We start from the raw sequence: 12,107 nt of genomic DNA on the forward strand, positions 1-12,107 counted from the left end.
CACATCACAGGGCCTTATGACTACATGGTAAAATGACACTACATTTCTGAATCTGGGCTCAGGGGCTAATGGGCACCGCAGGGCAGAGACCTGAAGCTCCGCCCCAAACCGCCGCCTCCATCTGCCTTGCGGAGAGGACAGGAGTGGTATTATTTATTCTGGAAATTGGTAATTTATGCTGCCTCAATTTGTCTATCAAATATATACTGTAACTCTCATTCGCTCCCAGACTTACTTTTGCAGCCTCTTTAATAACCATCGATTTTTAATGTTTCATCACCACAATCTGTTCACCTCCAGCATAACCCTAGTTAACACTGTCTGCCTTAACATAGACTCTCGATTCTTGTCATTGTCCACATAGAAATTTGATCTGGAAAGAAAGAGCAGGCTTAGAGAGACCCATACTAAAGTCTTGACTCACCAGGTATGTGAATTTGGACGAATCACTTTTGAGTCACCCCGTTACCTTATCTGCAAATGGGGTGATGCTCACTTGGCAGGTTTGTTGTGAGATTACAGGACTCAGTGCCAGGCACGTCCTGCCGGTAAAGCGTGGCCACCATTGACAGGTCTACCCACCACAGAACTGATATGACCTATAGCTGGAACTCAGTACTTGCATTCAGTGCATGGCAATCTTCTAAAGCGTCGCCTCAGTAACTCAAAGGGTGTTTATCTATTCACCCAGCAAAATGTGAAACCCTGAGGGTGCAAAGGTAAAGCTTACTCCTCATTCCTCAGGGAACTAACACCTAGTCAGAGAGACAAATCTGAACTCATAGCTACACTGAAACAGGAATTAAGGAAACGTGCTGGGGACGAGCCGATCAATCACGGGCAGGGCCGTCAGGGAGGCTCTCCAGACCTGGCACTGGAGCTTCACCTGGCCGCGGAGAGCAATCCGGCCGACGCTGTGGAGAAGGAAACGCAGGACTGAACGTCACCGCCTGGCAGAGTTCGGGAAAAGCAGTCCCAGGAGGTGGAACGGTGTGAACTGGCGTGGAGGGGACTGAGCCTCGGGTACCCTGCAATGTTGTTTTTCTCTAGAGATGGCGGTTCCGTTCTGGTCCCTCCAGCAGCACTTTTTTCGCATGAATGACATGAATCACAATAAAAATATTTAAAACATTTTGAAAGACAGGTTGGCATCAACTTATAAAGATCTTTATTTATGAAGATAAGGAATTCATCCTGAAGATACGAACAAGGCAAAGTGGTTTTTAAGGAGAACGTTCTCAGCTCTGTGTTCTCAGAAGAGGGGTTGGGCGCATGGTGGAGACAGACCGCAGTGGGGAGCCACTCAGAGCCCCTGGCCTGGCAGGGGTGGCCCGGGCCCGCTGGCCCATGGTGTGTGGAGGGCTCAGACGGAGCAGAGGTCTGGCTGGTGAGGGGGGGGGGGGGGCGGGGGAGGCAGTGGGAGGGACAGGCTTTTAACGTGATGAGCAAGGGGATTTAGGAGACTGTTTGCACTTAGGAGTCAGGACATTCCATTAAACTTCACGGAATAGTTAAAGTGGTGCCGTGTCCTGGAGGAGAGCTTCAGGTTCCACCCGTGTCCTGTGCAGCCCTGGTCCTACCAGGACTTCTGTTGGGTCGCCGGACTATCCCTGCGACCGTCCGATAAGTTCACTCTTTCGTTGTCATTTAAGTGAGTTTGGATGAGGTTGTGTTTCCTGCAACACAGCCCTGAGTTATATGACAGTAAAAAGATTATACTCACAGAGTTACCAGAGGGCAGAGAATTTATATCAAAACTCAGGCCACACGGGTGGAGAAAGAGCTTCTCGCTGTTAGGACACGCCTTGCAGGACACAGGAAACACTGAGATGGCGGGGTGGGCCTTGGTCAGGTTCCAGGCGAGAGGAGGTTTTCATTCCAAGTCCTCGAGACCCAAAGCAGACTCATCACTGCCCAGCCTCGACTGTGTCTTCTCTCTCGTGAAAACCCAAGTGCCCGGAATCCTAATCCTCATTGGAAGGATGGCCAGGAGCGGGCCAGCTCTCCGTCTTCCACAGCAGTTAAACACGAGTGTGGAGCCGGGAAGTCTCGAGGTGCAGGCTAGCCAGGAGGTTTCCACGGTTACCTGCTCGCACGGAGGGCAGGCTAGCTGCCTCCACCCGGTTTGCTCTCGGTGACGGCTACAGGGCAAGGACTGGCCACGGGCGTCTGCAGGGGTTTCACCTGAATCGGCCGCTGCACAACACACTGAAACCAGCAGCGGTGGGCGCTGACGAAGCAGAGAATTCCTGAGGGAAGAAACGATGATGTTGAAGATGACAATGACAACAGGTGATGTTTTTAAAGAAATTACCAGTTTTAAAACAGGTTTAACAAATGAGTGTGGGGTCTAGGGACCTGTCATCCCATTTCTCTACCCCGCCTACCCCTCGCCCTCCTACAATCTGTCCTATAAATTCTCCTATCCCAGCCACGGTTCTTACTGAATGTACAGCAGAAATGGAGGCTATTTTTCTATAAAGGCAAAATTCCAACATAGAGTAGGAGCAGCTGCATCAAGCAAATGAAACGTCGCTGCACCAAATCTACACCCAGAAACTAACAGTACTCAGGGGGGAGAGCTGGAGCCCTGGGCGTGGCTGTTCTGGACTCAGGACTAGCCCAAGCGCTCACAAAGCCCCCCACTCACTCACCAGACAAGAAAAACAGCGTGATGCTGACGGAGAGGATGAAAGAGGGGTAGAGAAAGGTGACTTTCGCTTCCTTGAATATGTCAGTTACTTTCCAAATATACAGAGAGTGCAGCAGCAACGCAAGGAGCACACAGACACCTGCTCCTCAGGACAGGGGCAGAGAGCGGCCGGGTTAGTTCAGTGCGTGGCCTTCGGGCGAGGTCCCAAGACCCAAAGCTGTCATCTCAGCGCCGCTGCCCTGCTTTAGCGTCACAGACTGTCTGCTGCCTTAGCGGTGCTTGGGCAGATTCTAAGCAGCTGTGTGAGCCCCTGGAACGGACCCCAGCCCAGCACAAGGACCACTGAGGGAACCCACTTCCTCCCTCTCTCACCTACGATGAAGCAGGTGATGGTGAAGACAAAGTACTGTTTCCAGGTGTCAGGAAGGGCGTGCGGGAAGGCCAGGAGTGTGATGTTCAGGAAGAAGGAGAGAAGAAGGGCGCTGATCATGAAAATTCGACCAAATGCGAAGCCGTCTGAATTAGGGAGGGAGAGGGAGAAAGGCCAGCAGCTCCCTCTAGGGTCCCCTCCTTCCTGGGTCTGAACCCCCAGAACACGAAGGAAGCAGCGCAGGGACTTTGGGGAAGGGACCGGTGGCAGCGGAGGGAAAGGGAGCTGCCGGAAGGTCCAGGACAGCGATTCTGGCGGGGCTGGTCGCCCCAGAGGCCTGACCCCCTGGCCCATCGGCAATGAGCCACTGTTACTGAGAGGAGGACTGCTCCGTCCATGTGAACTGGGCAGAGCAAGAGGCTGGCAAGTCCTGGAAGGGACAGGTGGGAGCAGGGCCCTCCCTTCAAGGCCGGCACTTACATGACTTGGATGGAGGAACCCAGCACCTGACCTCCTGGCTGCAGATGGCAAACAGGGCGCTGAACAGGACCTGGGGGCTGTCGGGGACGTCCACCTTCGCCCAGGTGGGCAGGCTGAAGGCCCACCACAGGAGGGCCGACCCCGTGACCGTGCAGGTGAGGACCAGAACGCGGTGCGGCCTAGTGATCCCACATCTCATACAGACGGGAGCTGGCTGGAAAAGGGGGGGCAGTATATGAGTTTGTTTCCCTTTGGGATTTCTCCCCAGACAAGTCCAATCCTCCGGTCCTTTCTCATATCGGCTCCCGGGCCCCCTCCCCCCCTCGTCCCCTAACCAGGTCCTCTCCAGGCCACCGGCTGACCCGTCCCTCGCCAGCGGGATGGAAAGCTCCCTTTGGTCTCTGCATCTGGTCTGAAACCCCTCGCACACACCCCTCCACAGCCTGCACTGCTGCTGTGCTTCCCACAGGCCCTGTCCCACCACCTAGCCTTGCGGTCCCTTCAGAGTCCGACTCGTCATCTCCGTTTGGCACAGTCCTTACATGCAGGAGGAGCCCGTATCTCTTAACAGAAAAGGCGGGGGGGGGGGGGGGGACCACAGTAGATTCCAAGCACATCCCTTGGTGATGTCAAGAGAAGTTTGGCTGCAGCCTCCGCATGCCTCCTCCTCGTCATTCCCCTCAAATCACAGGCGTGCTTTCCTCTGCTGGTCCTACCCCAGCGAACCTTTTGTCTCAGTTCTTTTTCGACCCCCTCTGCTTCAGCTTCCATCCTCTGATGCCCTGTGTTCCATAGCAGCGCCTTTTTATGGGGAGCCCCTCCTGGCCTTCTCCCCAACAGCAGAACGCGGTGGCCCTGCCTGTTCCATGGGTTCCGTTGGCAGGAACGTTTAGTGACGTCATAAGTGTGTGACCTGCCTCCCAACAAAAATGTCAGCTCCCACCCTGAGGCCGTTTTTTAGAGAATGTGTCACGTCCCACGCCCTCCGCTGAGCGATGCCCTGTGTTCCTCGGCACATGTGCGCTTCCCGCGTCATGGCTTGTGTCCTTAGCTCTCGCTCCTAACACCAAGTGGGCACCTGCGCCCTATTCCTGTACCAGACTGCAGGGCACGTGAGAGAGAATGCAGGCCACTCAAGGGAATAACTGGGAAGGTGTAAGTACAAACAGATTTTATGTGAAGGGCACAGTGGGTCATACTTGTCTTTCACATCCTCAAACAGAAGGTGTCAAGACATGTGATGCCTTCTGACCCAGCCTTACTGTCTCGCACATGGGTGACTGAGGGTGAACACTAGGCAGGTTTGTTGATGAAAGAATTAACAAATGAATGACAATAGAGACCAAGAAGCAGAGGGCTGCTAAGAACCTCTGTTTAGATGTTTCTTAAATGTAGGCTGTGGGAAGGCAAGGATTAACTTTGTCTCTTCTACTCACGTATGAATTCTAAGCACCTGCAACTTTACTGGCACAAGGCAGGTGTTGCATAAATATTTGTGGAATGAATGATCCAGGAACGGTCAGTTTCCCTCCACTGGCAATGTGTGTTGGGTATATCCTTTCCCCTGTATTCCCAGGACTGGCTGGGACGCTGGAGTGCAACAGCGGTGCATCGCCAGCCGAGCACTATAGGGTCATGTGTTGATCAGTTCTGCTACTGAACGAGGACAGCGGGGCCGTGGCCTTGGCTGGGGAGACAAGGAATAGTCGTGGCAGGAAATGAGAAATAACTCAACAAGGCAGAGAGAGCTTTTGACAATCCTGTGCACACAGCGACCCAGCCAGGAGGCTCAGGGAGACGACCCTTGAAGGCAATATGTTTACATCTCTAGGTTGGGGGGAGCCTGAACTTTGAACTGACCCAGGAAAACAAAGCAAATGGACAAACTGATTTCTGCTGATGTCAAAAACGGAACAGATGGAAACTGTAAACATATTTACAGGCAAGCTCTCCATTGTCAACATTGGTCCCTACTCTCTTACTTACAACCTCTCAATCCACACGTTAAAAACAATCACTTACTCCACATCAACTTTAAGTTGTCCCTTAAAATTATACAACTGTGTTTTTTTGTTGTTTGTTTGTTTAAAATGGCTTGGGAAAGGAGTCAAGGAGAAACCGGAGACAGGAAACCTTCATTTAAATACTAGTTTTGCCAATTACTTTTTGTACAGGTAACTTCTTATAGTAAGAAATTACTGCTACAGAAAGAGAGAAATTACTGCTCCATTTGCTGAATGTGGTAGTGGTGTTGCACTTATAAATATTATAAAATAAAAAGTTCTTATCTCTAAGACATACAAACTGAAGAATTTAGGATGATAGATAGGATAGCTCTAGGTTTAACTTTAAATTATTCCCTCCCCACCCCAACCTTCCCACCTCACAAAAAACATAGTGAAAAGATAGAGGAAATGAGACTGGAAAATGTTGATGATGTTGATTGATCACAGGGGAGTTCATGATCTAATTATGTCAATGCCCATATGTATGAAACTTTTCAAAACATGTAGTTTAAAATATATAATGAAATTTGACATTTCAGTTTCCTAAAGGGCTAGAAACTAACTTTTCTTTTGCAAACACGCTGCTCACATGACTGAAAATGCTGCCTGCTCTCTAATAGCTATAGGATTACAAAAATATTTAAGTAATAAGACTTGAAAGTTGAAATCACTTTTTTCCCCTTGAAATTACTTCTTGTTACATAGGCTGCAGAATGGGTGCTGTGTTCGCAGGAGGGAAAGCGACATCAGAACGCAGCATCTGCAAAGCCTAGTAGGGCGCAGCACGAGACAGGCGTGTTGCCTTCTACGAACGGAAGGCGTGTGGCAGCCAGCGCGGAGCCGGTCGCTTGGCACTATTTTCCCAGCAGCATCTGCTCCCTTCGTGTCAGTATTTCATCGTTATGATCTGTGATCAGCTACTTCGTGCTGCTGTTGTCATTGCTTCAAGGCTCCAGAATGGCGGCACAGGTTTGCCACAGGCGCCCCTTCTGCGCTGCGGCTCGCAGGCGCCGTTGACGGGGCGCCCACCTGCTCTGGGCCGACGGCGGAGGGTGCACAGCGCCCACTGTCTGGCCTGACCCGGCCCAAGGTCCGAGCTCGCTCACCGCGGAGGCGGGTTTCGGGAACCGGTGGCAGGGCCACTCTGCTCAAGCCGCGGGTGTCGCTGCTGTTACTTTCTTGGCTAAAACTGGCAAGCCGTGATAAAATGTAACCACCATCTAAAAAGGAAAAGGAAGCACTGACTTCTAACCGATCGAATCAGAATCCTCGGGGCTGGCTCCTGGCCTGTCTTCTCAAACGTGGGTTATTATTCCTTTAAAAAGCTCCCCAGGTCATTCTAACGTGCAGGCAGGGACGAGGAACACTGGACTAAACGGTCTCTGGGGGACTGACCTCCGGGGCTGGCGGGAAGCCTACACCAATGAGATTTAAATTCAAAACGAAGGGCGTGGGAGGAAGGGACAGGCCCGCCGCCAACCCGCAACAGCACTTCCGGCCCCGGTTGCTGACCCCTCACCTGAGCCCCAAGAGCAGACAAGCCCTTGGCCCTCCTCCCGGGTCCGCGGGGGACTCGGCGCCTCCCGCCGTTGGGGAGAGGCTGGGGGCGGCCCTGTCCGCTACACCCCTGGTTGCTCGGCCACTAGCAGTACTTCCTCCCGGACCCGGGGTCAGAGGTCGCAACCCCTGGGAGCAGAGGGCATCTCAACTTCCGGAGGGAAAAAATAACGAAGGTGCGCGAGCTCGTCGCTAACTTCCGGTTTCCCTGGGCGCTTAGAGCCCCTGACAACAGGGTTCCGGGACCCGCGCAGCCCCAGGAGGCTGGCTCGCATCGGGGCCTCCCGGTCGCCTTGGAAGTGTCCTCCCCTCGTTCGCGCAGCAGTGCGGCTCCGTGCCGGCCGGGAGAGTGGCGCGGGGGGTCCACGGCTGGACCCGGTCCCTGGGCCCCGGGGGCACAGCCACCCGAGCCAACGCAGACTGACTAACCTGTGACCAGAAGAGGGCGTGGGTGCTCCAGTGGCGTAGACGCTCAGCGCGCGGTGGTTCTAGGTCAGTGCCGGTGATGCTGAGGTTGGGAGTTCGAGCCTCCCCTCGAGCACCCTAGGCCCCCCGGAGCGCGCACCCCTCCCCCAGTGCTTTCCTTTCTCACAGAGTTTCGGAAGATGTTAAATTCTTAATTAGTAAGGCCACCGGGCTTGGGCTTTTTTTGAAATATTAATTACGGACTCCATTTTAAAAAATGTCCGGATTTTCTATTTTTTTCTTGTGTTCATTGCCATAATTTACATCCTCTGGGAATTTTTAAAATATGTTTTTATTATTGATAGTATTACAGATATCTCCCATCCCTGTCCCCCTTGCCTTCCCTCCTCCCAGCCCCTAGCTCTGGGAAATTTTTCATTTTATCAAAGTTAATTTGTTAGCATGACGTCCATACTATTTATCCCTTTATGATGTTTTCATTTTTTTTTTTTGAGATCAGTAGTGATGCTCTCTGTTTCTTTCGATTTCTCATCTCTCTTTTCCTGTTGAGTCTAACTAAAACTTCGTTCATCTTGCTGACTTTTCAAAAGACTCATCTCTTCATTTCATTGGCTTTCTTTATTGTTTTTCTGTTTTCCATTTCATTGATTGTACTCCAGTCTTTATTCTTTCCTTTCTTGTACTGGCTTTGGGTTTAGTTTGCTTATCTTTTTCTATCTTAAGATAGAAGCTTAGGTTACTCATTTGAGTTCTTTCTTCTCTAATGCAGATATTTAAAGATATAAATACTGTGTAAGCACTGCTTTAATGAAATGCCATAATTTTGGTGTATTATGGGTTCTTTTATTCAGTCCAAAGTACTTTTACATTTCCCTGCTGATTTCTTTTATACTCATGGATTGTTGATTCTCTCAAATTTCCTTCTGTTACTGACTTTAATCTGATCTTACTATCATCAGAGAACATTTTTTAACTCGGGGAAGGAGTGAAGGCCTCGCACATACGTTTCCATCGTGTCCCAGCTGATTTGTCCTTGCTTATGCAAGGGAAAGAAGCTGTCCCCAAGGCCCCACCTCCCGGACATTGCCCAGAGCCTTTCCATCTGGGAGTGACATGGTCCAGGGGATTAGTCCATGGAGACGAGGTGGCCGAGTGGTTAAGGCGATGGACTGCTAATCCATTGTGCTCTGCACGCGTGGGTTCGAATCCCACCCTCGTCGACTGAGTGGTTTTTAGTGTGTAAATCTCCTAAGAAGGAGACTTTCAAAAGTCTCTTGGATGTTTTCCTAAAATATCTGCCCCTTGTTCTGACCTTTACCTGCGCAACACTAATCCTCAGTCACTATGATCTGAGCACTTTTCCTGTCCTTCCATAAGTGGTCATTCTTGCATTTCGGTAGAACAGATTTTTCGGAATATCCCTCAATTTTACCTGATGTAACATTGCTTGAAGGGGCTTTTATTTTCAACTAACTCATAATTAGAATTCTTACGTTTAGCATCCATTACATATCTCATCTTGGTTGGTATAACAGTTTCCTGGTTTGCCCATCCAGTTCCAATTTTTATATCTATGATACATACATCTCAATAGTTCCAGAGTTGTCTTTAAAAGCACAAGTTTTTTCCAGTGAGTTCACTGCTTATCATTGTCAGTGGCTTTTCTCTGGGGGGGCCCGGATCAGTCCCGGGTGTGCTGAGGTTTCCCGAGGGGCCTAGGAGGAGCCAAGTAGGACTGGGTGCTGTCAGGAGACATGGGCGGTTAATGAATTAGGCACCCCCCAATAATGGTGGGGTACAGCAAAGTGGGTTGGGGCATCCTTGATAGGAAACAATAATCACTGGGGGAGAATAACCTTGTAGATGACCCTGGAGAAACACTCCGGGTAACTGCAGCCAGCGTTCTCTACGTTCTCCCAGCCGGGGTGACAGCAGGACAGGTTTCATCGTCATCAGTCCAGGCCGCTCGCCACTCTTTTCAGGCCTGAATACGACTTTACTTTTTCCCCTACGGACTCTTTCGCTGTATCTAAAATAAGGTGCTGGTAAGGAATTCTTGTTCTTACACTAGATACAAAGATGCTTACTGTGCCGTGCCAGCGCGGCCAAGGGTGAACCTGAGGAGGGGCGGTGAAAGATTAAAGACAAAGAATACAGCTGGGGCTGGGAGGATCTCCCATGCCTGGATGAAGATGCAGACAGATCCAGCCTGCAAGCCGAGCCTTTATTTTGTAGTCAGAGCAAAACAAGATAGTGGTCAACATGGTTACAATGTTCTTATGAGTTTCACTTGTTTTGGCAGCACTTGCTGCACCTCCCACAGCCCATTAGCTGCCCAGGAAGGAACTAGGGAGCGGCTATAAGGTCACGCTTAAGTATGCTAAGAGGGCTCTGCCCTCCAAGCTGGGACTTGTTTGTGGCCCTGCCACAGGTCAGTCTGAGGCTTGACCTATAGCCGCTCCCTACAGCTTACTTTCTTGTTATTGTTTTGCATCATTTTCTAAAAATACCTTAATCAGAAATAACCTCTCTAAGACATTTGTATAGAACTATGGCTATGACCAAAGTTTCTATTTGCCAAAAAGATAAATCCCAGCAATATGCCCTCAAGTCTGTTCCTGACAGATACATTCCAAAAAGTGAGGAAGGGAACTCCAGGTGCCCTCAGGGTCTGACTTCTGCACACAAGACAGTGGGGATCTCCCACGGAAGCCACCCCGGGGTGAACTGCTCAAGCACCTCTGGGTCATACAGGCGGAGGCTGGTACCCATCCTCTTTCTGGCGGAGACACAGAGCGAGCCCAGGTGCTCAGGCTGACAGGTCTCTCTGTGAGTCAGAGAGAAGCAGGGCCTCGCGGCGCTTTGGCAGGAGAGGTTTATGGCGCAGGAGCGAGCGATGCCGGAAAGGCCGGGTGGCCGCACCCTGTACTCGCCCTGCGGTCAGGTTCTTGTTGCCCCTCCTGGCGGCCGAGGCCCCTTAAGCCTTCTCTGCACCGTCCGGGTTCGAGGCGCTCCTGGCTGTCATCAGCCGTAACCGAGACCTCACCCTGCCCGGAGGAGGGAACCCTCTGAAGAGCCCCAGTGCCCGGAGGGCCACTCCCCTCCCTCCGATTACCGCTGTTTGCCCCGGACATGTTCCTCGTTTTAATCGGGTTTTCCTTCTATTAACAGGAAGGATGTGAGGGAGAAAATGAACTCGAGTTTCCGTATCAGCATTTCCCTTTTTTAAGTCCCTCTCCCTGCACCTCCCTAAAGCTGCAACGCTCTGACCCGAAAGGAGGCCGGCTTCTGAATCAGTCGCCTTCCTTCCCTGCGCAAGGCCTTGCTGTGCCGCTGGCCCTGAGGGTGTAGCTTTCCAGGCTCATCAGGGCTCCGGGAAGAAAAATGACGCCCCTCCACCCTCCGAGTTCTAAGCCGAGGCCCCTGCAATAAGGGAGCCACAGGAGAAAACAAGCAGATATTTATGGTCCTGTGGCCCTGGGTACATAAGGAGAGACCCGGGGGAAAGGACTCAACTCCTGCGGTACCTAAGAATTGAGGTGTGAACACGACTTGAACAGAGCAAGGGTTTCCCTCCAACCAAAATGTCAAGAGGAAGTCTCACTCCTGAACAGGGCACAACGCAAAGGAAAGGAAAGGCGAGCAGCAGGTGGAATCACCCACCGTGCTTATCAGGTTGCGGGGGGTGCGGGGCAAGGTCCCTCCGGGCAGCTGAATGGCCAGACCGATTCGAGGGCGCGCGCTCCCGGGCGAATTCAAACCCCGGCGCAGCCTCGGCCCAGGCGGGAGTCCGGCTTAATCCCTGGCCCGGGCCGGCCGTGCTTAAATTTGCTTAGAGCTTAACGTTTTCCTCTCCGTCGCTCCTTAACTCTGATACATGGTGGGGAGCCCTATTAAATGCAGGAAATTCCCAAATCATGCGGACTCCCAGACCCTGGAGAGCCAAGCGGGTATTTCTGTCGTTAGTGACCCACAGGTTCTCCAAAGGTTGTTGCCCGACTTCGCACCAGCCCCTTCTCTGCGAACGTGGGTGGCTCTGAAAAGAGCCTTTGGGTTCAGGAGTGAGGCCGGGGGCTCGCGCGTCTACTTGGAGCTGGTGTACTTGGTGACGGCCTTGGTGCCCTCGGACACGGCGTGCTTGGCCAGCTCGCCGGGCAGCAGCAGGCGCACGGCCGTCTGGATCTCGCGCGACGTGATGGTCGAGCGCTTGTTGTAATGCGCCAGGCGCGACGCCTCGCCCGCGATGCGCTCGAAGATGTCGTTGACGAACGAGTTCATGATGCCCATGGCCTTGGACGAGATGCCGGTGTCGGGGTGCACCTGCTTGAGCACCTTGTACACGTACACCGAGTAGCTCTCCTTGCGGCTGCGCTTGCGCTTCTTGCCGTCTTTCTTCTGCGCCTTGGTCACCGCCTTCTTGGAGCCCTTCTTCGGGGCGGGCGCGGACTTGGCGGGCTCGGGCATGGTCGGGAGGAACCGCCGAAGAAGCCGGTAAACAACGGGAAGAGCGAGCGCGAGGCTGCGAGTGTCCTCCGGTTCGGGCTCCTTCCAGGCGGCGGGGAGGAAAGGCGTGTCCGACTGGTGGTGAGTCCCGGAAACGTCACCGGGATGTTGT

General features: G+C 52.3%; 2 protein-coding genes and 1 non-coding gene across 11 annotated transcripts; 1 reads left to right on the plus strand and 2 right to left on the minus strand.

Annotated features, from left to right (window-relative positions):
- Nucleotides 1-1,380: 1,380 nt before the first annotated feature.
- LOC132220826 (transmembrane protein 225B-like) lies at nucleotides 1,381-7,552 on the minus strand. Of its 9 annotated transcripts, none has more exons than XR_009449875.1 (6): nucleotides 7,029-7,551; nucleotides 6,539-6,729; nucleotides 3,504-3,717; nucleotides 3,026-3,135; nucleotides 2,655-2,792; nucleotides 1,381-2,249 (listed from the first exon to the last, which is right to left on the minus strand). XR_009449875.1 is itself a non-coding variant. In XM_059674462.1 (6 exons), the coding sequence occupies exons 3-6, from the start codon at nucleotides 3,700-3,702 to the stop codon at nucleotides 2,107-2,109; spliced, it is 624 nt and encodes a 207-aa protein (XP_059530445.1). In that variant the 5' UTR covers nucleotides 3,703-3,717; nucleotides 6,539-6,729; nucleotides 7,029-7,552; the 3' UTR covers nucleotides 1,381-2,106. The 9 variants fall into 9 exon arrangements, 7 of the variants coding, with proteins under 7 accessions (XP_059530445.1, XP_059530446.1, XP_059530450.1 ...); XR_009449874.1 differs by having other exon boundaries at nucleotides 3,026-3,059; nucleotides 7,029-7,549; XM_059674462.1 differs by having other exon boundaries at nucleotides 3,026-3,169; nucleotides 7,029-7,552.
- A 1,078-nt stretch (nucleotides 7,553-8,630) lies between these two features.
- TRNAS-GCU (transfer RNA serine (anticodon GCU)) lies at nucleotides 8,631-8,712 on the plus strand. The gene has a single exon. It is a non-coding gene; the product is annotated as a tRNA-Ser (tRNA).
- Nucleotides 8,713-11,173: 2,461 nt separating this feature from the next.
- LOC132220854 (histone H2B type 1-C/E/F/G/I) lies at nucleotides 11,174-12,104 on the minus strand. The gene has a single exon (XM_059674508.1). It carries the CDS (start codon nucleotides 11,954-11,956, stop codon nucleotides 11,576-11,578), a length of 381 nt encoding a protein of 126 aa, XP_059530491.1. The 5' UTR covers nucleotides 11,957-12,104; the 3' UTR covers nucleotides 11,174-11,575.
- Nucleotides 12,105-12,107: the final 3 nt, after the last annotated feature.

The sequence above is a fragment of the Myotis daubentonii genome, chromosome 18 (genome assembly GCF_963259705.1).
Source record: "Myotis daubentonii chromosome 18, mMyoDau2.1, whole genome shotgun sequence".
Classification (NCBI taxonomy): domain Eukaryota; kingdom Metazoa; phylum Chordata; class Mammalia; order Chiroptera; family Vespertilionidae; genus Myotis; species Myotis daubentonii.